Here is a 25,871-nt window from a genome sequence, read left to right on the forward strand (position 1 = left end):
CCCCATTCTGAAAGCTCATGTGCATGATGAATACTATAGTCCATCGATCAGCCACGAAGCACACTGAAAGGTTTCACAGGCACCAGGCCTCAATACTTCTGGAAAATGATAGCTGTGACACCAGTGGTAGGTGGTTTAAGTTTCAGACTCCCAATTCAGTTCCTCTCCCACTTCAATACAGTTTTAATAACTATCAGTCCAAGACATCTCAATAGCTCAGGTGCATATATGCTACATGTACCTGCACTTAATGAAAAGGACAAACAAAACATATGTAAATTAAATAGCATGATTTAATTTAGTAGCAGTTTAATTCTGAATGATCTCTCCTTAAGTTAAAAAGTTATAATTAACTATTAACGTTAATGAGTTGAAACCTTCCAGAAAGCATGACTCCAAAAGGAAAAGTGTCCAGCAGGCGATCTGAGATTCATAGCTCTTTTCCATCATTATCACCTGTATCAGTCTCTTAAATGGCTATTTGCACAATGTCAGTTTTTATTTTTCCAGAGGATGCTCCCTGGCTCTGCTACTTAGTATGGTCTTCCAAGAGATACACAATTAGCTCATAGGTGGACAACACAATGGCTGTGTTTGGAATCTGCCTGATGAGCTGGGCAAACAGTCCTCTATAGAAGGCCAGGTAGCCTTCCTCACGTGCTACCAGACGAGCTGTCTGAAAGAAATTCTTGTATTTTGTGCCCTCCTCTCGCAGTCTTGTCCGTATGACCTCTGGGGAGAACAAAGAGAGCGCTCCGTTAGTGTTTCCTGTGAAATTCTGCAGTCCAGGAAACATTTACATGTTAGGAAAGAGCCTGCATAGCTCAGGGCAATCAGAACCTCCTGGACAAGTGAGATGCCTCTCAGAGAATCCACTCACCAACATTTACAAACCCTGCAGTCCTAAGGCACTGCTTCCCATGCAAGGCAGGAAGTTAAAATCAGTTTCCCACATCCATGTAAACACCAAACTGCCCAATAAATGGCTGATTTGCACATGAGGGCTGCTTGCTAGCCAGCTGACCTCTTCCTCCATTGCTCACATTTCCCATATTGTGCTTCGGAAAGGATGCACGGTTAAGGAGGCCCAGGCTCTCCTCAAACTGGAGTATGGGGTGAGCTGTGGCTTGGTGGTATTTACCATGAAGTAGAGGCCACTTTTCATTTGACATAGCTACATTGTTACTCAAGGCCATAGCTGTGATGGACAGATGCACTTGCACTGGATTCTAAGATTTAATGAGCAGCAACTTGCAGAACCAGTGCTTTCTGAGAGACCCACCACTCTGACATGCATCCTCTGCTCCAAGAAAGTTGGGAACTTCAGAAATGTTGCAAGGTGTATCCATTTTTGCGAGCAGCTTTGGAGAAGAGTCAGATTTGTGCAGCTATCTGCATGGTGCGTGGGGTGTTTAACTCTATGCGCTTTAGGGCAGAGGTACCTACTGCCTTAGATAGGAGCCACCTGTAATTTGTATAAATCAAAACACCTTCAAAAGACAAGTTTTCTTTCAGCAAGTCACCTTAGAATTTTTTCTTACCTAGCTCATTTATATACTGTTCCAGTATGGTAAAGAACAGTCTCTGTACAGCTGCAATAAAAATCTGTCCTCATCCAATCTGTCTGGAGAGCTCTGATAGAGAATGCATCATACAGATTCAGAGCAAGGCATCTATAGCTGCATGCATTAAACAAGGTGCCAAGGACAATTTAAAAAGGAAGAGAAAGATCTGAACACAATAACTTAGTTTCTGATAAAAACTTAAATCAGTTCATGGCTCTCATGAATCAGATTACATAGTCTTTTCTCCCCTGCTCTCTTCCATTCATGGTGTGATCTGTTCACATGAAAGTTAGTATGGAGAACAGGAGATAAAAGCCCAGAGGGGCATTTTAGTGGTAGCATCTAAGGGTACCCGGCTAAAACTTAAAACCACACTAGCAGGCAGCATCTAGGACTTTGATTTTAAAGAGGATGGAAAGATGGTGGCAGAGAAAGATGTGCAGGCAATCAGACAATTTTTCCATAGAGCACAGCAGAATAAAGAACTACTGTACTGCCAGGTAAGGAGAGGAGAATCAGTGGCATTTTAGAACCAGCCTCAGTGCCCTGTTTCTCTCTCACTTCAGCAGCTTTTTCTGTGTTACCTGTGAGAGATGTCAACATGTAGAAGACTACATGATTAACGGCCAAATCCTGTCATCTACACTCATTTTCCCCCCCTGCTGCCCCTGGTGTCCTTCACCCTCCACGCTGTTGCCTCTGATAGAGGCAGCAGCACAGAGGGTAAGGGGAGCAGGCAAGAGCCAATACCCGTGTGGAGCTGGCTTTTAAGCTGACTCCCCCCAGCACCAGCTCTTGCCTTCTCCCCCTCCCTGCCTCTGTAGGAGGCAGCAAGGGGGGGGGCCAGGCAGGTCCAATGGAGCCACTTGCCCCATCCCCAGCAACAGCGTGGGGGGAGAGCAAGGAAGGCTGCCATGAAGCAGCCTATGTCCACAGTGGGCTCGGGTTCGCTGCAAACAGGCTGCTGCCACCCCACATATTTTTAAACTGGCTCCCCTCACGGACTGGCTTCTGCCTGCCACCCCGCACTGCTGCCCGATAGCAGCAGGGGGCTTCCCAGGAATGGGGTCAGAACACACTGGCTGCTGGCCCTGCCTCCAGGGACCACTGAATAGTCGTGTAACCACTAAAATTTGATATGGTTACATGACTATTCAATAACACGCTAACATCTCTACTACCTGTTCTTTGTGGAACACCCTAAATCTTCATTGGTCAACGCATCACTCTTGCTTCATATACATCCCTGCTAAGCCTCTCTGCTGAGCTGTCTATAAGAACAGTGATGGGGCATCTATTTAACCATAATGACATGCAGAATTCAATGTGCTGCAACCTTGATATTCCCCAGGCTTTTCTCCTTCCCTTTCATCTCTTCAGGACAGAAATAGTCTATTTGTTCTGTAAAGCACTTAGCTCATAGTGAGTGCTGCCTAAATGACTGGAGGTAATAAGACATCCTCCCTGCTCCAAAGACCTACGAGGAGCTGGACAAGGCTATTAGTGAGAACAGAAAGGAAAGGAGAAGAGTTAGCTTTCTGCTGCAAACCTCATTCAGGAAGTCCCAGCAATAAGCTTTTTAGCTAGCAAAGAGTCATGGGAACAATGCTAAAGGCTCTTGGAACACAGAGTGTCACTGCAGTAACATGGCATCTGTAGATACCCAGATTAATAAGAATGTTACAGAACTGTCTGGCCATAGATGGATGCAGACAACAGCTGTTCTACTGCACTGGTAAACAGAGTTTAACATACCATGTGGATAAGCAATACAAGAGGCACAGCCCTTAGAAACAGCAGCAGCAAACATCAGTCCAAAAAAGTTGGTGGAGTTCCTCTTGGTCCCATTAGTAGAAGAAGGGGGCAGCTGGACAGCCTTCAGGTGCTTCTTTAAACTTTCATAAATAGCAAAGCAGATAATTGTCTCAGAAATCCCAGCATAGGAGGCAGTCAAGCCTCTGTAAAAGCCACGGAGACCTTCTGTCTGATAAACGTATCGAGTGCACTGCAGAGCGTTCATCGGCTTTGAATCCCTGACTCTGAAGGGAGAGAATTAAAACAGGGTTAGAATTTAGCAAAACTCAAGAGCTTCGAAAACTCCCCAGCTGTTACAAATGAAGTGACTCGGGAGAAACAAGAATGGCTCTCTGCTAAGTAACTGCAGGAATTTTCTAGGAATGCTGTGCAGAGACTTTTCAGTGTTCTTTTCATTGCCTTTGGCTTTGTAGTCACATTTAAAATGCCTGCAGCAGGATGGCAATGCCGTTTGCACATTTGACTCTTCCAGTCAGCTAATAGATGCTCATGCTAATCTTTCAAGGTCCAGTCCTGGCTGCTTTGTCATCGCTTAGTGCTTTAATACCAGCACCATGGAAAGAACATTGCTTTCTATTGAACTAGCTATTTCCTTCCTGTCTGGTTTTGGCAGGGCCCAAGACAAAAGGTCTCTATGAGGAATGATTCTTCAAGTAACAAGCAGCATTTAGTTCAAAGGTGCCACCTAGTGACTTACTGGAATAAAGCTTTTTAAATAATTTATAAGCTACGTAAGCCAATACATTTTTAAGTACATGTTAGTAGCTTTCTGATCCATCACCCAACATATCCCCAGGGGAAAAAGTTGCCATTTCAAAGAGTAACATTTTTACCAGCCTTAACTATAGCAGAGCTCTCACTGTGCTATAATCCCTCAGCTTTCGCATCCACTAGCAACTGTGAATCATTCAGCTCAAAGTTATTCCTATCAAATTTTACACAAGCTTATCCTGTGTCTCTAGGCGGCATGGTCGAGAGTACTAGGGTATTGGGGAGGATGCCAAAGGACTTCAAACCACTGAAGGGAACTTTATTGCCACTACAGTTTCTATGAAGTTAAACAACCCTAGTAACAGAAGTTTAAAAAAACCTTCATGTTGCCCAGAATGTAGGTGGTGGGCAGTTATGGAGGGTCCTGCATAAAACCCACCTAGAGTCAATGTTAGTGTCTTGTATTATCACGGGGGGATGACACAGATCAGTTCTTCAGTTCTGAGCTTTTCCTCCTTGAGCCCAGCACGAGTCTCTCTTTGGTATTAAGATGACCCCCCATTACCAAAGTATCGAAGGCCTCACAATCTCTCATGCATTTAGATTTGACACCACCACTCTGTGAGGCAGGGAAAATGGGGAACAGAGAGAGAAAGACTAAGTGACTTGTCAAGGTCACACAGGAAGTCTGGGGTGGAGCTGGGAACTAAATGTGGGTCTTGAGCAGTTTCCTGTAAGCTGAGCACTTGGACAGCGACTCAGGTGAGATTCAAGTGTTGCCCAGATGATTAGCAGAGCACCTAGAGCTACCCACAGCAGGCAACATGTGTTTCCACTGGTGGTGCACATCTGCACATGCCTCAGTTAACATAAAATGTATTCTGCACATGGGTGGACTATATCAAAAGGAACATTGGTCCTGAGTCTCAAGCTAGGACTAACTGGACCATCCTTCCCCTCCTTAGTAGTGACCCCTCTTGTCAAAGTGAAGTACAAAATGGAGAGGATTAAGCTGTACCCTGATCATCTAGCAGGAGGGTGACTTACAAGGGTAAGGGTTGAGTTGGACAGGCAATAGGAAAAGTGCTGTCAGGGATGCCAGAGTTATGGATGGAAGGGGCAAGAATGTGTGTTCTGGAGCCTCTCTTAATTGAAAGCGCCAGTTTCTTTAGTCACTTACTTCCGTTCCAGCTGCATTCTGGTTTTCACCATCCATATGGGATTCATCAGGGAATTTGTGACAAAAGCTGAAAAACGAGAAAAAAAACCCAAAGTAGTGTAATTAAGAGGAACTGGCTGCTGATAGAACAATGACAGTTATGCTAGCTGTACAGTCCTACGGGCGAGTGTTTCTCTAGAGATTTCAGAAAGTGGGTAGACAGTCAGTTTGGCACCAACGTTGCTGCAGAACCAAAGCAAGCTCCCCTTGTGAAGAATTCATTAGGGATGTCAAGGTGCAATTGACTATATGCACTCTCCCTCCCCTCTCGCTGCCTCTGATGCAGAGGCAGCAAAGGGAAGGCGGGATCTGGTGCTTGTGGAGCCGCCTGACTCCCCACACTGTGGCCTCTCTATCAGAGGCAGCAGTGCAAGGGATGGGAGGGGGTTTGGGAGCCAATACGCACAGGGAGCCAGCTTTTAAGCCGGCTCTCAGCACGTCGGCTCTGCAAAGCCACCTGCCCGCATTGCTGCCTCCCACAAGGGCAGCAATGCAGGGTGGGCAGGGAAGGCTGCTGTGGAGCAGTCCCTATCCACAGGGAACCCAGGCTCGGTGTGGACAGATGCTGCTCTGTGGGATGCTGGTGCAGCCTCTGTCCACAGGGAGCTCGGGTCCTCCACAGACAGGGGCTGCTGCCATCCCACACTACTGCCTCAGAGAGTGGCGCAGGTTGGCAAGTGGAAGCCAGTCTGCACAGGGTGCTGGTTTATAAACTGACTCCTGCCTGCCACCCCAGGCTGCTGCCTCTGATACAGAGGCAGCAGTGTGAGGTGGCAGGGGGAGCCATGGGAGTGGGACTGGGAGCACACTGGCTACTGGTCCCACCCCTGGGGACTATCAAATATTTGTGTAACAGCTAAAATTTGATGCAGTTACATAGTTATTCAATTACATGGTATCTAACATCCCTAGTATTCATTCTCTGTACAGTAGGATTTTGTGTAGCTCTCAGCATTGGTACGATTATCTAGCCCATGTTACTGTGAATAGCCTTCTATAAGATTTAATATTTGTTGATGGGTTTTAGAATAATTTATTAACTTGCCCTTAGAGGTAGAAGGAAATCCATACATCCACATTGGATATTTCATGACTCTAGGTGGTGCTGTTGAGCCATATCCTTAATTGAACCCATCCATACTTAAGGAGTTAATTTTTGAGAATGGCTTTTAACGGGCAGTTTAGTGACACAGGTCTGAGTAAACTGGTGCAGTCATCCTGCAATATGCTCTCCCAGAATAGCAAAATACCTTCCCAACACTGAGAAAAAGAGACTAAAGAATTTTTAATCTAAAAACCATTTAGATTTAGATTGGAGGTTGGCCAATTTCTGTTAAATTTCACATTTCCGTTTTGTTCACAGGAGCAGCATCATATCATCCTCCTCCTGCTCTGCAAATGGCAACCCTATTTTCAGAAGAAATGTATATTTCCCCCCCCACACACACAAAGTTTTCCATAGTAAAAGGGCTCTCACATATGATGAAAGTTTCTTTATTGCAACACACCCATTCAACATTGTACTGCATGAGATGTTAGTAACTTTACTTTTCTACCCCTTAAATCTTTTAAGTCTCAATTTCAAAGGCACTAATAATATGGGGTTCCCTTCCCCAGGAGAGGAAGCAATGACACATTGCTGGTCATTGGTTAAGAACTGCAGTGCTTGGTCTGATTTCTTTTCAGGAGCTTAAGGCTCTATCTATACATACCGCGACAAAGCTCCTTAAATTTAGCGGGTCCTGTGCTTTCAGATGGACTGGATGTCTCAGAGGCTCACAGCAACCCTCATTTAGACACCAGCTTACTGTTTGTTAGCTACTCTCATCATTGGCCAGCATGGGGGAAAAAGGGGATCCAAACTTCATGCCTTTGCAGCCCCTTCCAGTGGTACAGAGTAGGGCAAACTTGTACCAAAACTAGTCTTTCTAGTTCTGAAATGTGGAGTTGGTGGTAGGGGGAACCTGGAGCCTACCCTCCACTCTGAGTTCCAGTCCAGGGACCCTGTAAGAGCAGCTGTCTATAGTAACAGCAGCATGACAGCTATAAATCTCTGGGCCAATTCTTTACAGCCTTCCTCAGCACCTTCCTGACCGGAGGTTCTTCCTCCTGGTATCTGCTTGTACTTTCTTCTCCTAGACTAATCACCAAACTGAATCTCATCAGTTCCTTCCTCTCTCACTGAGGAAACAGAAGGGAAGCCTTTTTAAACCAGTCTCAACTGGTTTTTGATTGGTCCCCAGGTGTTCTAATTAGTCTGGCTCCCTTAAGTTTGGGAGCCTCCTAATGGTTCCAGGTGTTTTAATTGGCCCAATAGTTCTGATTCTAGCAAGTTCCTGCTGGTTCTGGATCAGCCCTTGTTAGTCTACCCTGGGAACACAGTCCTATTTAATCTGGGGCTAATATATTTCCTCTCCACTACTCTCCTGTAGCTCTCTGGCCTGACTGTCAAAATACATTGTACTGCTTTAACTATTCCAGTATAGTCTAGCACTACAACCTCCCTAGTGGGACACATTTATACCAGCACAAAAATGTTTATACTAGTAAATCTTAATCCTGTATAGGAAGGAGGATAAACTAATCCAGAATAAGACACCTTTATATTGGTATAACTGTAGCCATTTCAGTGTATTTATGTGAGTGTTTTCAGTGTAAGTATTTTAGTAAAAAGTTACAACTCCCCTCCACTCAACATTGTTTTACTGGTGTAACTCTGATGACAAAACAGGCCTAAAGGACTCATGTGCCCAACTCCCTTGAAAATCCTCACTGGCCCATGGGAAAATTCCATCTTACAGTCCTTGTTCCACAGGATAACCCATTCGGTACAACTCAGGCTGACACATGGAACCCTCTGCAATATGCCAGCTATTAAGCATTTCTTTATGCAGGTGACTACAGTATGTACAAACCTTATTATGTGAGTATTTGCCTGGCAGGCTTCTGTAGAATTTTGTTTCTCCCCTCCCCAATGCTTTACAGTAATTTTTAAAATGTTGTAGTCAAAGCTTCTCAAGTGTTACATAACTGGTAAACACACTTGTTTGGAATTAATTCCTTCCTGGTTGAAACTGATACCCCATTGTGTAAGTTGACTTGACTAAGCCTCGGTCTGCACAAACATTAACTGGAAGCTTCCTGTCCTGCAGAGTTGATTTTCAACAATTCCTGTACTTTGATTCCTTAGAGGTGCCCTTCACAATGTTGTTGTGTATTGAACTCAGTCACCTCTCCTGATCTCAATCTTTTATGGAGATCATTTGCTGGATAATTATTTCTTAGAAAGAACACCCTTCTCCATGGGGAGACCCAGTAATACATTGTGTGCACTAACCCAGGGAGACCAAATTAACATTTTCAAAGAGATCTGAGCATTTTTGCACCATGAAAACAGCAGCTGTATATTATTTGTTGTTATAGCCACATACAGAGGCATCAGACAGACCAAGCCCCATTGTCCAGAGTGTTTTATGCTTCATTACTAACATTTTCCACTGCTTTAGAAATGTGCTTGAGGCAATCGTAGCTGGCACTTGCACCATGGAGAGTGGCATGTTGAAAGGACCATCTAATAGATAAAACTTCATTGCCCTCTACAGAGAGGTTCTTGGGACTGGAGTGGAAATGGTACATGGCTTATTCTGGAGTAGGATCGACAGAATGTTTCTGGAAACAGAATGGCTGGGAACCTTTGTGCTGTGGCAAGACAGCCTGGGAGACAAAGGGACACCCTCCATGGAGTAACATACCTGCAGAGCCAGCTGAGCAAATGTGTACAATGTTGCTGTTGGGCACAAAAATGCCATTAAATCGCTCCTTGGCTTTGGAGTAGCATGCAAAGTAGACTGCCCTGTGCCAGGAAGAAGAGAGGTTGCTACAGAGGATAATGTACTGACATTCAGTTCAAACCAATCACTACTTCCCTCCCATAGTCTAAATGAGGTACATCTAAGAACGGTCTCAACATTATGGTTTCCACCTGCAAAGACTCAGCATGCCAATTGATATGTTGCCAATTGGATGTCTGCCAGAGGATTACAACTAATTTTTCTGTGGGCCAAGCTCACTGTACAATGCAGGACCCCTTGCATTTCTCCATTCCACCCCCATGCAACCCTACATGCCACCCTCCCAACTCCTCACTGCAACTTCCTCACTGCTCCCTTAGGTCTAAGGGCTTTAACTCCCATATCCCTCATTTAGCCCTTCAATGCCAGTGGCTATTCCTCCATTGGCAGGGGCTGTGTGTATACCCCTATCCTCCCAAACCAGGATCCTTACCCCCTCCCCCATTTCCATTCCACTAGGTGTTGTGTACTCCTCATTTCCCCTATGCCAGGTTCTTTTCCCCATGACAGAGCTCTGTTCGTGCCCTCCCTCTCCCCCGCCCCTTTTTTTTGGTTGGTCTTGTCCACAGATACTCAAACCATTCCTTGAAGTTTTGTAGCCAATCAGATGTTGTGCTGAACAGTTACTGTATTATTTACATTGACTAACACCATGCCATCAAGTGTATGGCCTCGAAGGCTGGCCGATTCAATCCTGAATGGGAAGTAGTGTAGCCTTGCACAGAAAGCACGGGATGGAGGAGTCGGGGGAAGTCTGTACTGCACCAGAGCGCGCCTCACTCTGCCCAGATAGACATGCACTTACACTGCTCTAGATGGTGTGCCAAAAATAGCAGAATGGATGCTGAAGCATGGGCTAAACCACCCAAGTTTTGACCCAATAAAGGAAGATGTGCTTGTACCAGAGCGGCTAACTTATGCAGCAGCAACCACCATGCTGCTATTTTTGGTGCGCTAGTATGAGCAGAGCTAGTGTGCGTCTGTCTACCTGGCTTGAGAGGCAGGCTCCCAGCTGCTAAGGTGCCTGGGTTCTAATCACAGCTCTGCCACTAGCCCATGGACTCTGGGTAAGTTGCTTAACCTATCTGTACCCATTTCCCTGGCTGCCATCTCACTGAGGGTGTTGTGTGAAGCTTACCCAAATGTCAATGCGAAACTTCAGATTTTTTGCATCCCAGTAATTTCTATTGGCCCAGACCATGCCTAGTGAGTCATCTATTCTGATACTCATTTTAATACTTGGTTCAATGTACATACTTAAACAAACTGACTGTCTTGGACTAACAGAAACCCCTCTTTTTATGCAAGGCTCCAATCCTCCCTCCTTCTCTGCATATCTGTGGTGTATGAAACTGATAATGAAAAGCAAAGATCATAAGCATCAGCCTAGATACACACAGAAAGTGTACAGAAGCCAATAAAAATGCCAGAGAAAGCCAGGTGCTGTAAACAGAGGCAAGTATCTTTCAGTCTGCTTGTACACCTTTTCCCAGGGAGAAAAAAACCCAGACAATTGGAAGGTGTTAAGCTAAGACTGATTCACACAGCTTTGATTTGCACACTTCAGAAATAATGGCTTGAATTTAATATCTATATCTGCATCACATTTGTACAGCATTTTTTTTCATCCATAGATCTGCAACCACTTTACAAAAAAGGAAAGAGTTTCAGTACCCCCATTTCACAGATGGAGTAACTAAGGTACCTAGAAGTTGAGCAACTTGCCCCAAATCACTGAGCACATCTGTGACAGAGGTGGAAAGAGAACGCATGTCTCCTGTCAGAACTATGTGCTTTTATCAGTAGGCAGCAGTTAGTTCACAAATGAGTTGTTTGGGAAGGGTTAAAACTAGTTTAATAAAGACAGAACATTTGTAATACGCATAGTTCAATTTTTGTGCCACAGCCTTAGTGTACCTTTTTATTAATATTAATTAACCCCTTTAAGATCTTTACCTTGATGGTGCAACTCCAACCAAGTTCGGACCCAAACCTCGGAAGAGCGACCTTGGTCCTTCCTTTTCCAGAATTGACCTAAGAAAATAGGGCAAAAATCACTGACCACCAGTCCTGGTCAATAACAACCATCAGTCACCAATCAGGAGAACTGTGCTAAAAGATAAATGCAGAATTAAAAAGAAAACCTATTAGCTATCGGGCTGTGCTCTTTAGTAGAAAACTGGCTGATTTAGCTCTTGACTTGAAAAAGCAAGCTAATGCCATAGAACTTAGGGGTATTAAAGACAAATCTGCGTTTGTGTCAGGAGAGAGCAGCTTAATAGCTCAATTGCTTGAAAGCTATGGGGAATGGGGTTATTTAAAAAGTTAATGGAGATCGCAAGATAAGTCAGTTCTGAAAGACAAAAAAAGCGTTCATTCTCTCCTAGCTATGCCTTCAGGGGTTTTGCTTTGAAGGGGAAGTGGAGATTTCATGGAGAAGCAAAGGGGTGTGGGGTTGAGAGAGGCCTTGCTAAACAGTGCACCCATCAGATGGCTCACCAGTGAGGGCTAATGAGCATAGGAGACTGCATTCCCTCACCCTCACCTCTGCAGGCAAGAGCAAGACCACCTTTGGAACCTTTCCTAGTCCTGAGTAGGTGATATAAGGGTTGCCTGGTCCCCACGAGAATCATGCAGTTTTCCCCTAATGGGAATGGGGGAAATACAGACTATAGTGGGACTGCTACACACACTCTTTCTGGACACCAGGGAGGATGTTTTGGGAAGAGAAGAGAACACCACATGGTCTGAAGTTAAGGAGTGGTTTCCAGAAGGAGGAAGCACATAACTCCTGTTTTGCAGCTGGGAGTCTAGTCTGACCAGGTGTTTACACATTCTGGTTTAGGTCTCCTAAGGAAAAGCAGAGACCACTGCAGCTGCAGAACTGTCAATTCTCAGCATCGAAAAAAAATTGTGAATTTGATACTGTAGAGCCTAAATTTGCCTTAAAATTCATGAGATTTTAGAAAACTAATGTTGGAATTCAGTTTCTTTGCCATCTGGGTTGAGCCTTTAGGTTACATCTGGGTCACATTTTCAAGCTTTTCTTCGCAATTAAGATGGCTAAAAATGTATTTTTCTAAAATAATCACTAGACTAAGAGTGGGGGCTTTAAAGATGGATACCAAACAGAGTGAGTTAGTACAATAAACTTCCGATAATCTGGCACCTTTAGGACCCAGGGGGTGCCGGATTATCAGATTTTTCGGACTATCGGAGGGGGGGGGCTATGAGGGGTCTGGGGTGGCATCCTACCCCACCCCAAACCACTCATAGCCCCCCCCTTCCGATAGTCCAGCTCTGCTCCAGGCGTCCCCGATTCAGCCGCTGCTGGTCAGTTTCAGCAGTGGCTGAATCGGGAAGCCTGCAGCAGAGCAGCTGGAGTGCTGCCGGGTTGGTCCGGTAGCACCAACCCTTGGCGTGGCGAGACCAACCCGGCAGCACCCCAGCTGCTCTGCCCCAGGCGTCCCCAAGTCAGCCACTGCTGATACTGATCAGTAGCTGAGTCCAGGAAGCCCGAGGCAGAGTTGCTCTGTCCCGGGCTTCCTGGAGTCAGCCACTGGTCAGTTTCAACAGCGGCTGAATCCAGACGCCTGGGACAGAGCAGCTGGAGTGCTGCCGGGTTGATCCAGTAGCGCCGTTCCTTGGCGCTGTGGGACCAACCCGGCAGCCCCCCAGCTGCTCTGTTCCAGGTGTACCCTAGTCAGCTGCTGCTGATATTCATCAGGGGCTGACTCCAGGAAGCCCCAAGCAGAGTTGCTCTGCCTGGGGCTTCCTGGAGTCAGCCGCTTGTCAGTTTCAGCAGCGGCTGAATCGGGGACAGCTGGGGTGCTATCAGGTTGGTCCTGCAGCCCCGAGGGGCAGCGCTACAGGACCTACCTGGCAGCACCCCAGCTGCTCTGCCCTAGGCATCCCCGATTCAGCTGCTGGTCAGTTTTAGCAGCGGCTGAATTGGGGAAGCTGGGAGCAGAGCAGCTCCAATGGTCCGGCTGCCCGGAGCACTTCCGGGTTCCTGATGGTTCCGGACCATCAGGAGTGCCGGACCATCAGATGCCGGACCATCAGAGTTTTACTGTAATACCACGAATCACTACATTGACAAATTCCTGACCTTGAGCATCATTTTTCCCCTCCTCCCATGTTTTCAACTCAAATAGGTGACACAAGCTGGCAACATCATAAAAAAAAAGGTAAAATGGTTTGGAAGCAGTGTTCCCTCATTTTTTCTCTGTGTGTGGAATAAGTTTTGCTATTTGCACCAAAGCATGTGTGGATGTGCACCACCAGAAGAAACACATGTTGCCAGCTGTGGGTGCTTTCGGTGCCCTGTTAATCAGCTGGGTGGCATCTGAATCTCTCCTGGTGGGTCATCCAAGTGTTCAGCTTACAGTGACCATTATTTGGAGGGCTCCTTGGGGACCTTGCAAGTTTTGTACAACAGCTTGGCTCAAAAGCAACCCTAGCAGAGTCCAATTCCATGCAAGAAGTCTTGGCACAGAGGGACATTTACAAGAAAGAAAATAATAGCTGAGCCCTAGTAGGAATCCCTGGACCTTATTTCACTCATCAGCAAAAGCCAGTGCCTACACCGACATGGAATGGCTTTGGATTTCAGTATGGGAGCCTGCAGGCAGTAGCCATGGGGTGGCCAACCCACGGCTCGTGAGCCACATGCAGCTCTCCGAAGGAAAAGTTGCAGCTCCCACACCCATGGCTAGACTCCTGTTCTGCGTTCCCCTGCTCTGACCTTTTTTCCTTGTCTGGTCTGGGTGCCGCTTGTGGCAGCGTGATCTGATGCTGTGGTCGACAGAAGCCTGCTTGGGCCACACACAGCTCTAAAGGGGGGCAGTGGGTTGTTGGGTTTTTTCTTTTTTTTGCTTAACTTCTTTTCCTCGGCTCTGTGTGTTGTATCCACCACTATTTTGGCTCTATATATAATAGGCTGGCCACCCCTGCAGTAGCCACTCTCCTATCAAAAAATCCTCATGTGAAAAAACGCAAGAAAATTCAAACAGATACTTCCAAAGGTCTTTCACATGTGCCTGTTCTATTGGCTTAAGTCTCCCATTTTGCAGAGTTTACTTTCCAGGTCATTAATGCTGCTGGTAACGTTTGTCGCAGAGCCCAAAAAACAAGCTCATTAGAAAGCTTCTGAAACGCATCCCCAAAGCAGAGCCGAATATTCTGTGTCAGCTCAGAGGCTAAGTGTCTCCTAGGAGACGGCTCCAGTGACAGGCTTGTTCTGTGTCACTTTAATAGTCACGACTGTGGCTTCCAGCTGAGGTGACTCACTAGAATCTCAACCGGATTACACACAAGCAGCTTGCACTTCTGAGAGCATTTTCCATTCTGAAAGATTCCACAGGCAAGCTTAACCTGGCTTTTCCAGGACATTTACTTTCTTTCTAGCCCATATACAACTCCCTGGGAGCAATTTTATAGAGGGGCCTCTGGAGGCTCTCACTGGGTCCAAGCACCTAAGTTCAAAGCACCTTTTCTCCTCCATCTCAGCCATGCTCAGCTATTTCAGGTCAGAAGGGCAAAGGGAATTAATGCAAAACACCGAATTTGCTCCGCATCCTGCTTCAAGATTTCAGAGTTCACAGCAGCAGGAAGAATCATCGCCAGCAACATTACTTATATTGCAGTGGCCGTTAGGTGCACTAATCAGGGACCAAGACCATTGAGGTAGGCGCTGTGCAAACACAGAACAACAGCAAACCATAGCGTCTGTGCCCCAAATCCCTAATATTCTGCACCATGGAGCACACGGAGATGTATCAGTAAGAGGAGCCCAACATCCTCTAGAAGGCTCGAGTCCAAAGTTATTAACACAGCGTGAACTAGGGTTGTACAAAGTCTGTTAAAAAGGTAACCACTAAAAGCTTAGCGATCACACGCACTGCGGGCGCAGCAGAATAAACGTTACCCTGCAAAGCCCACAGGGAAGCCTTCCCCATTTCTGCAGCAGAGCCACCTCCCCGGGAGCCAGGCCTGCAGGGACTGCTGAGCCCGCTCCTGGAGAGGCTTCACTGCAAGTTCTCCAGCCAGCTCCGTGAGAGCGGGATGGCAGCCCTGGCTGGCTCCACTGCCACAGAGCGGGCTGCTGGGACCGGGCATGTGTCTTCAGGCTCCTAACTACTGAGCCCACAGCAGGGAGGCAGCCAAATCTCCAGGCAGGCAAAGTTTCACTGATAAGCATCAGCTTGTTGGTCAATGTTATCGGTTAATCGGTTAAATTCTAACATCCCAATCATGAACAATCAGGTTCTGAACAGTGCAACTCCAACGATACACATAAGAAAAAAACTGAACAAATCCATGCTCCCCCACAATAACCATCCAATACTGCTCTAGAGAAGGCATTTCGTTTTGGGAGGAACGTGCACCCCAGCTATAGGAACGGCTCTACAAATGTGGCCACTGAAGACTTGAGTGGAGATGGGAGCAGGCAAGCGTTTACGCTTTCCTTAGAGAACGTGCCCATTAAAGCAAAGCTGTAGTTAGCAGCAGTGCCAAGGGACTCTGATTTCATCCAACTGGGAAAGGGAAGCCAGTGGCCAGTGTACACAGCCATATTAGGAAAGTGCACTTAGGTCCTATGTGTAATCAATCTTCATAGACAAAAACACCTTTCGTCTGTGACAAGCAGTATGACTGAGTTACAAGATTGCCTCACAGACCTCAGGAAAAGGAGCCAGGCAAGTGACAGAGTTTGAGCAACTGCTGGCATGAAATGTGATCAAATGAAATCAAGACCACAAACACCAACTTGGTTGACTCATTCAAGGTGATAAAACTCTGACTCAGTATTATCCAACTTTCCATCTCCCCATAAAGTACAACCCTGAAAATAAATGTGGGTGAATACTAGTGCCCTGCCTGGATACAAAATTGTGTATCCTCATCCACATAAATGAGCCACAGATATCTGCATCCACATCTGCGGATGCGGCTACCTGTAGATAAAGCAGATAGGGCTCTAGGGGGAGGGCAAAAGGGCCTCCATGGGCCGAATGCAGCCCACCGAGAGGGTTGATCTGGGCCTGGGGGCAGGGTAAGTGTGTCAAGTCTCCTCCAGCCCTGCAATGGGTACTGCACTTAAGAGTCAGCCTCCCGCTGCTGTTCAGCTGGCGGTTAACTAAGCACGGTGCTCCCTTGTAAGGTGGGGGCAGGGAGTGAGAGATTGTGTGCGCTCCCTCTCCCCCAGGCCCTGACTGACCTGGGGGCAGGAGGGAGCACAAAGTCTCCTCCCACTGCCAGGAGCAGGGCACCTAGAGGGAACAGCTGGCATCTCTCGGGTGGGGTCAAAGACTGCACGCTCCCCCACCCGCCAGACCAATCAGCGTCTGTGGGTGGAGAAGCATGGAAGTGTCATGGCCCCACCTCCTCCATCTGAGGCTCCGCCCCTTCCGGGGCAGCCTAGGGCCACCTCAAAAATTTCTGAAGTGGCCCATGGTCAAAAATTACTGCCCACTCCTGCTCTAGGGAATACTATTCCAAGAACTGGATACCTTGAAATGGTTTCACCGGACGTCCTTTAATCGGGAATGCTTTGTGTTGCAGGAGGGAGAGGAATTAGATGCATCCAAATGTACTGATTCACTCTCATTACCTTGGTTTTACATTGCATGCTGCTCTGACAAAAAAAATGTTATAAAGAAGAGCATTTGGAGGATGGAAGGGGGGAGAAGAATTGCTTATTTACAATAAGAGGCAAGCTATGATGCGTGACACAAGCAATACAGTTCTGCAGAAGACTTGATTGCCAAGGTATGGTTATATAATTATACAGCTTCACCAGGCAACATGCCAATTTTATCAGTATTACATAAATAAACCAACATAATTTGCTGGTTTGTTTTGGGGTTTTTTGGGTGCATCAAAATGCCTGATGTAAACAGGATGTTGGGCGACTAAAATTAAATGCAAATATTTATTTGCAAAGATCAAAATAAACATATGCAGATTTTTACTTTGCTTTCTTCACAAACACGACAGCAGACAGACCTGGGCTCAGGGTCTTTGGTTAGGTTATACAAAAGCATTAGCTTTGGAGCACTGGCTTGCCTTAGATCCAATCTTCTTTTTTTGGATCAGTCCTGAAGAGACTGGTACGAGCAGCAGCCTGTTCAGTCTGAGGTGGACAGGCATCTTATAAGCATCACAAACTCTCTCCTAGCTGAGGATTTATATGGGAACTAGAAGACTTACCTGGCATTGCCCAGGCCAAGGCTGGCCGAAGGAGGGGATGGGAGCGAGTCATGCTGTGCCCCCCACCCTCTAGCTTCTTTCAGGGGCCAGCCTGGGGGCGGGAGGACGGGCCACACAGTCCACCCGCTAGTTTCTTCCTGGGGCTGTGCAGTCTGCCTCTCGGTTTCTCCCTGGGCTAGCCTGGAGCAAAGAGGAGAGGGGGCGCGCAGTCCCCCCCACCGGCTTCTTTTCAGGGGTGACTGCAATGCAGGTCCGGGGGGCAGGGGAGGGGAAGGGAGAACCTGCTTTAAGTTATAAGAGGCTGCATATCAAATTTGGTGGTTCTAGCTCTTACTGTTCAGGAGGAGTTCTTGAACGAACTCTCAGACAGAGACAGAGGCACACTTCTAAAATATATAATAAGATGACCAATAACGAGACAATAACTGACTGAAACCACACAGCAGCAGCCGACACAAGGCTGCTCAGTCAGAAATAGCATAAGAGGAAGAAAGAATAGGCTGACTGAGGGACTGTAGTGTTCATGTCATGATTTCTAGCTGAACTGCTTCTGTACAAGACACTGTGTCTCCTTCCTCTTCTCTCCTCCCCCACAAGTTCTCATGTGGAATGTCACAATCAGCATTTTTCATACAGTGCAGAGAAGCCTTCATTTACCCACATTCACCAGCATCCTACCTGTTCCAGAAAGAGCTCCAAATTTAAAAGATCAGCTAGGCCTTCCAGCCAGTGTTCCCTAGTCTAATTTATGTCCATGTGCAGAATGAATTTTGTAATGTGCACCAATATGGAGAGCACATGTGAAACATCACCTTGCCATTGGGGCACATAACGTATCGTATTCCTGGCAGCCAGGGTGCTACTGGCAGAACTCAGTCTTGCAGATGCCAACTCTGCAGCGTTTGACAGAATCTAAGCCTTAAAAGAAAGTCAGAGAGAGATGGTTTTGAAAAGCCATCACACGTGGGGACCACTGCGCTCCTTCTCAGTGCAGCCTATGTTACTCCAGCGAGGACGGGCGTCAGGGGTTAGCTTGGACCACTTCAATATTAAACAACTGCAGCCTAATACTCTAAAACTCAGTGCCTGTCATGCAATGCAAGACATCATCTGCTACAGCCTTTACATTCTTCCCTTCCTCACCTCTTGATGGGTTCTTGACTTTTTTTTTTTTTTTTTTTTTTAACCTGTGCTTTAAACCAAGGCCCCGGTATATTTAATGACTGAGCTCGGTGGATTCTGCCCATCAAAGTAACGCAAAACCCACGCACAGAGGTGGGGATGAGGGCCCACAAAACCCTAGAACAAAACTAAAGGGACCAGGCTCTCAAACAGGAGAGGAGCAGATCCCACTTAGAGTGACAGTCTTAGAGCCCACAGTCCCCAGAGCAGGTACACAGCACAGACAGCAGCAATGAAACGTTTTTCATCCATGCTGCTCCAACTCTGAACTAGAAAGATGGTCACCAGCTCCCGAGATGAAAGGGAGAAGTTGCGACATAATTATCACCCAGCAAGAGACTACTATGGACTCTTGATTCTTGGGACTTAATACTTACTGGAAAGCTTAGATCCAATAAGTCTATTTAAAATAATACCTCTAGACACTTATCCAAACTTGGGATATTAAGTACTAGTTGACTAGTCGCTTCCCCACTTGCTGCCTCTGTCAGATAGAGGCAGCAAGGCAGGGGGAAAAGGGAGGTACTTCAAAATGGCAGCGCCACCTAGAGCCCGGGATCAGCTGTGCAGTGCTGCCCCTTTGAAACGCCGCTGTGGCATTTCAAAGCAACAGTGCCCCGTGGAGCCCAGGGTCAGCTGGGGAGTCCCCAGCTGATCCCAGGCTCTGTGCAGCACTGCCCCTTTGAAACACCGTGGTGGCATTTCAAAGGGGCAGCGCTGCCCTATCGACTAATCGAATAGTCGATGCAAAAATGCATTGACTATTTGATCCATGAATTATACACTACTTATCATTCTTAATCCAAACCAGTATTCTTTGGAAAGCTTCTCAGTGCCGTTGTAAATAAGTTAATCTGAAAAATCAAAGGTGCTCCCACAGGTCTACAAGATGTATTTTTAAAGTTTAATTCAACTTTTCAGATGATGCTGAACACAAAAGTCCCAATTCCTCATCTCACACCAGTGTGAATCAAGAACACCACCATTCAAATGTAAAACCAAGTGCCAATGAAATCAGTCAAGGCCAATAGGTGTGGATGTTGCTATGAATCACAAGAGATATACTCACTTTAGAACCTGAAGAAGTCCGGGTGAGACAGATGTTGGCCTGACCATTCCTTCCCCACTGATTGTCCCCAGCTGGACTTGAGGACAGTAGAAAGTCCGGAAAGCTAGCCTTGAAGACTGGAGCCTGGTCTTTATTACTTCTAAGGGACATGTAACAATGGCACCAACTGTACCTCCGCACCTGTAAGGCACAATGCAAACAGCATACAGCGTCAGCAAAATAATGTCACATCAAAACACCTCCACACGTAACAAGCAACGTTTGTTCCTCTCCCTTCTCCCACTGTAAGAAAGTTACAATTGTGGTTGTGTCAATATTGGGAGAGGGGAAATTTTGGCATGGGGCAAGAGAGAAGGTTTAGGAACAGGAGCATAACTCTTGTCTGAAAGATTCAGTGAATCAGTTTCTACACAATGCTTGCATAAATGACCAGTGGCATGAGGGTTCTGAAGGTCAGAGAACATCAATATCAATAGCAGCTTATCAGCTCTTAGTCCCATGTTCTGTGTTCCTCTTTTCTCAGGTCACCTGATCTTACTGTGCCAGAGAATTCGGTCTTCTTGAATGGAGTGTGGTAATTCCAGTTTTCAGTGAGTCTCTGGCCCTATGATAAACAAGTCTCTAGATCTGTGTCCTTGGGTGGTTTTTCTATTAAAAAAAAAAAAGGCCTAGATAGAGACCTTAAAGCTAGCAGCTGTAGGGGACTCCTGGGGCCTTGTGCAGACTAATGTGACAAAGTCACTCAAGTTTCACAAAGCTGTTCATGCTCTCTTCTCAGAAGTGGTATGGGGAGGAATCTCAGACCACTAGAGTTAATCAGCTGCCCCCAAAGAATTAACACTTGTTAATTTGAGAACACCACTGAGAGGTAAGAAAAGGGGGGCAAAAGGGCAGGCTATGTGGTCAAATCAGATGGATTCCTTTATCCTGATCTGGGATGCTTATATGTAATTTAATACATTAAACAAGCTGTAACACTTGTTCCTAGCAATTTTAAAAAAACACTCCATGGCTTCCATGGCATACACATTAGCCCCTATGCACAAGCGTCAAGAAAATCTTGTCCTTGACACAAACTGTTGCCACATGATACAAAGAATCAAAATACAAAAGAGCAATAAAAGCATCTAATTTTATTTCAGTTTCTCTATTGTTTTCCACAACTGTAACACCATGTGTCATGGTTGCAGCTCTTGTTGTTCAGCTCATATCATTTTCCCACTGTTATCTAGATACCGAAACAGAATTTCTGCTTCAGTGTTCTTCTTCCTTTTCTTTAAGGGTTTCTTCCTGTTAGCAAATGTAGCTCCTGAGGGCTTGTTTACTCGGGGACAAGGTAACCTGAATTAACTAATGTTGTGAATTTAAAGTGGATTTGCTAAACCACGTTAAATCCCTATGTGAGCACACTTATTCGAATTAAGGTGGCCTTTGCTTTGCTCACTAGTGAAATGAAAGAAAGTGTGCACACACACTCCCAGAAGTAAACTGATCTTATCTCAGTTTGTCTTAGTTCACCAGAGAATAAAACTAAATTAAGGCCACTTAAATACTGGGAGTGTCCACATAGGGATTAATGTGGTATAACAAACACTTGAAATTCATACCTTTAGTTAATATGGAATTGCTTTCCTGAATGTCCCCAAGCAGATAAGTCCTTAAGGATGTGTCCACACTACAATTTTAAATCTAGGCCAGTGGCATCTGGGCTTCTGGACCCATTTTTTCCCCCAAGCCTGCATTTGAGCATCATAAGATTAGCCATACTGGGTCAGACAAAAGGTCCATCTAGCCCAGTATCTTGTCTGTCGACAGTGGCCAATACCAGATGCCCCAGAGGGAGGGAACATAACAGGTAATCTTTACATGATTCCTCCCGTCACTCACTTCCAGACAAACAGAGGCTAGGGACACCGTTCCTACCCATCCTGGCTAATAGATTCATGGAGATTAGATCCATCGATGGCTATCTGGCTCTTTTTTTAACCATGTTAGAGTCCTAGCCTTCACCACATCCTCTGGCAAGGAGTTCCACAGGTTCACTGTGCACCAAGTGAAGAAAAACTTCCTTTTGTTTGTTTTAAATCTGCTGCCTATTAAACCTGCATCCTCATTGCACTGTATACCTGGCCTTGCAATTGCTGGTCCAGGATATCACAGCCATGCTAATGTGTTCATACTGCCCTACATCAACCTTCAGACTTGGATGTAACAGCTTGAGTTGCATCAACAATGCAAAACAATAGGGGGTGGGTCAGAAGCTAAAGTCCCAACAGGGTTTTAGGACCCAGGCTCTGAGTGCTTGTTAACATGATTTAGGCCAGGTCTACACCATGGGGGGTGGTTGGCTTAGGGCAGGGGTGTCCGAACTTTTTTCAAAGAGGGCCAGATTTGAAGACGTGAACATGCGTGAGGGCCGTCCCCGCACTCTCAGCCCCAAGGCGGAGGGCCCGCGGGGTTGGAGGCGGGCGGAAAGCGCAGGGCACGCCGGCCTCACTGCAGCCCGGGGGCAGGGCGAACCTGCAGGGGAGCGGGGCTGCGGACATGCCCTACAGGGCAGGCTCTAGGACTGTGGAGGCCATGGGCGGCTGCGGCTGTGTGGCTGGAAGCGGCACGCTGAGCGTGCCAGTTCAAAAGAGCGCCGGGGAGCCAGGAGAGGGGGAGGAAGCGGGGGCCGTATTAAACCGGAACACAGGCTGCAATTGGCCCGCGGGCCAGACTTTGGACATGCCTGGCTTAGGGTATGCAACTCTAGCTACCTAATAAACACAGCTAGAGTCAATGTACCCTATGCTGAGCTTGGCACTATTTCAACAGTGGGAGGTCAATGGGAGAAACGCTCCTGTTGACTTCCCTTACTCCTCACAACAGCAAGATGTGCTGGTGCTGACAGGGGTGCCATCAGCATTAGATTCAGTGGGTTTTTACTAGACCCTCTAAATTGAACCCTGGAAGATCGCCAGAGCATTGATCCTCCAGTAAGTGGAGACATGGCCTTAGACTGATTTGTGTGTGAACAAAGGGAAAAGTTGAGCTCAACATGAATCAGAACCTGGACTTGGAGTGCAGTACAGGCATACCCTATGTGACTAGCAACAACTGCATACACATCAGCAACAAACAACGCTAACTCATGTTGATTGGGAAAGCCACTGAAAATTAATGCACTTTAAAACAAACAAGAATGATTAAAACAAGGCCAGTACATTGCAAGATGTAGCTGGTTCATTTATTTTGACAAATGTTGTTTAAAATTATTATTTAACAGTTCACTGCATGCTCATAAATGCTTTTCCTCCCATAGTATGCGTTGTGTAAAGCTCCAGTAATGCGTGTAACCTTTCCAGTAAGGTCAGAACACCACTCTGCTATTACATCTTTGCTGAGAAATGGGGCAATACCCAAGTTTGTGGCTCAGAGAGGTTCTACTGCTCTTCTTTCCCCTTCTCCCTCCTCCCCTCCCATATATAGTTATACACACACACACACACACACACACGGACTCGGGGCAAAGGGGGTAATGCAAGTCAGGAAGCTCTGAAGTCTTGCAAATAGACTAATTCCTCTGGCTGTATGAGACAGTTCTGTTGCATCTGACCTTACATATTGACTGGGGCTTGCAATCATGCTGGAGCTCTCTGCTCTAGAATTAACCCTTGCTAGTAAAGCAGTGAACAACACAGGCTGAGACCCCAAGTGAAGAGCACTCCGGACTAAGACTCAGAAGACCTGGGTTCTAATGTCATCTCTGATTACTGCCCTAGCTTGAGTGACCTTGGTCAAGGCTCTTTGTCCTTGGAATAGTTTCCTCACACTTCTTTTACAAAGTGCTTAGACATTTACTATGGAAAAGTGTTATAAGATATTATAGGAGCTAGCCAGGGTATAGAGGGCACACTGAAAATTCCAGCTTTCTACAGCTCAAACAGGAGAGAGCATCCACTCAATGGAAGGAAGCATCTTCTTTTTGTTTACACAAGTGTCTTAGAATGTTATCACTTCAAGACATGCTATGAGATTCCCTTTGGAGAATACTTTTTAATTAAGCAAAGTTGATAGCAAACTTGCAATTTAGGTGTTTTCAGAGAGAAGGAAGAAAAAAATAACTGTTCCCAATGTTACACATCAGCAAAACCGTGTCTGCTAGAGTGACTAGGCACTTGAGAGCAAAACTCAAGAGATGAGGTATGTACAGCTCATTAACATAAGCATCACAGTAAATAAAATCTAATGCCAGGTCTACACTAGGAACTTTTGCTGCAATAGCCATGCTGGTTGGGGAGCTGTCGATGAATAAATGTGCTTTTGCTGGTAGTGCTAATTTGGCTTGCTGGATTAGCCAAATTTACAGAGCCTCCGAGCTGCATACAATAATCTTCATAAGTTTGTGCATGTCTTGCAGGTCTCAATTAGCCCCCACAGGGCAATGCTTGGGTTGGTCCAGTAGCACCCCAGCTGCTCTGCCCCAGGCGTCCCCAAGTCAGCTTCTGCTGAAACTGACCAGCGCTGACTACAGGAAGCCCGAGGCAGAGTTGCTCTGCCCCGGGCTTCCTGGAATCAGCTGCTGATCAGTTTCAGCAGCAGCTGACTTGGGGACGCCTGGGGTTCTTAAGTTGATTCTCTATGTAAGTCAGAACTGGCGGTCAGTTTCAGCAGTGTCTGAATCTGGACGCCAGTTCCGACTTACATACAGATTCAACTTAAGAACAAACCTACAGTCCCTATCTTGTACGTAACCCGGGGACTGCCTGTACAGTTACTGGATTACACGCATTTTAACATCCCTAATATAAACTGTAATGGCAATAGCAATTTTTTTTGTCAGTATAAGCTTGGGATGTTAATGGTTAACCAGCTGCTTCAGGGGTAGCCAAGTTAGTCTGTTACAGAAAAAAAACAAATGGTCTGGTAGCATTTTATAGATTAACAAAACATGTAGATGGGATCATGAGCTTTCGTGGGCACAGTCCACTTCTTCAGATGACCAGTCATCTGAAGAAGTGGGCTGTGCCCACGAAAGCTCATGATACCATCTACACGTTTTGTTAGTCTATAAAATGCTACCAGACCATTGGTTGGTTTTTTAATGGTTAACCAGTAAGCCTCACCTTAAACAGATGAGTCTTACTGGTTACAGTTAACCTGTAGGGGCTGAATAGTCCCCCTGCCCACCATGGGAAGAGGGCTGTTTCAGCCTGGCCAGAGCAGCCCCCATCTGTGGTGGGCCCAGCCCCAGCTCATGGCCCCCTGCCCACCCCATTTAATTAGTTAGCCAGTTAAATGTAACACTTAATCAAATTAATTAAATGGGATTTTGTATCCTTAGTATAAGCCACCTCTACACTATAGAGATTTTGTCAGCAAAAATTTTAAGGGCAGATTAGCCCTTATTGTAAAGATGATCAGAATATCTAGGACCATTTGGGCAAGGAAGTGGGTACTTTAATTCCAGTTTCTCCATCATTGTTTGCATTTGTGAGATTAGTAATTCTCCCTTTGCTATTAGTAATTCTCCCTTTGCTATTAGTAATTCTCCTCCCATGCAAAACTCAACCCTGGTGAAATGTGAGAACCTAGAGCCTTTAACTATGAGTAGCAACATCAGTCAAGTGTGTTTTCCTTCAGCTTCTTAATTTTTGCTCCTTTCCACCACAAACAGAAAGTTTACCTTAAATCAGTGGCAATTCATGCATTTTACAGTAACTGGTGTTCTGAGAAATATCCTTGCCTCCAGCCATTTTAATCCACTTGAGTTTGACCTTGGCTGCAGAAGAAAGCACTGAAGCCGCTTAGGAAGGGAGGTGTACACGTAAGTACACCCACGGCAGCTGAAATGCTGTTGCTTGGATAGAGGCTGAGCTACATTTGCTGACACAGACGACTGACTTTGAACAAGCAGCCTGGCTGTTATCAGCGCTTCACTCATGTGTACAGAACCTGGGCTTGACATTAGCTATCTGCTCTGCAAATACAACTTTGGAGCGCAATGCTTTAGCGCATCTTTCTCAATGTGGCGTGCTCGGCTCATGCTGTCGGTGTGCTAGTCTCAACGGGGGGGGGGGGGGGGGGGGGGGAGGGAGGGAGGGAGGGAGAGGTTGAAGGGACTGAGGCCCTGAGCAGGGAAAACACCCTTCACAACAAAACCTTTGTCTGTTCCCAGATTACAGACTTTAAAAACAGCTTGGGGTTGGTAACAGAGGGAAGGACGTGAGGTAACTATTGTCAGATCCATGCCCAGAATGTCC

General features: G+C 46.2%; 1 protein-coding gene across 1 annotated transcript in view; it reads right to left on the reverse strand.

Moving 5' to 3' along the window:
* Positions 1-275: 275 nt before the first annotated feature.
* The window catches only part of SLC25A33 (solute carrier family 25 member 33), a 40,167-nt gene continuing 14,571 nt past the window's right edge, over positions 276-25,871 (reverse strand). Inside the window, exons 2-7 of the mRNA XM_075906245.1 lie at positions 19,627-19,806; positions 11,118-11,195; positions 9,063-9,163; positions 5,272-5,338; positions 3,321-3,604; positions 276-732 (exon numbers count right to left, since the gene is read on the reverse strand). Of these exons, the coding sequence (XP_075762360.1) occupies positions 530-732; positions 3,321-3,604; positions 5,272-5,338; positions 9,063-9,163; positions 11,118-11,195; positions 19,627-19,806 (913 nt within the window). The 3' untranslated portion in view covers positions 276-529. The remainder of the gene's footprint in view (positions 733-3,320; positions 3,605-5,271; positions 5,339-9,062; positions 9,164-11,117; positions 11,196-19,626; positions 19,807-25,871) is intronic.

This window comes from Pelodiscus sinensis, chromosome 23, assembly GCF_049634645.1.
Source record: "Pelodiscus sinensis isolate JC-2024 chromosome 23, ASM4963464v1, whole genome shotgun sequence".
NCBI lineage: Eukaryota > Metazoa > Chordata > Testudines > Trionychidae > Pelodiscus > Pelodiscus sinensis.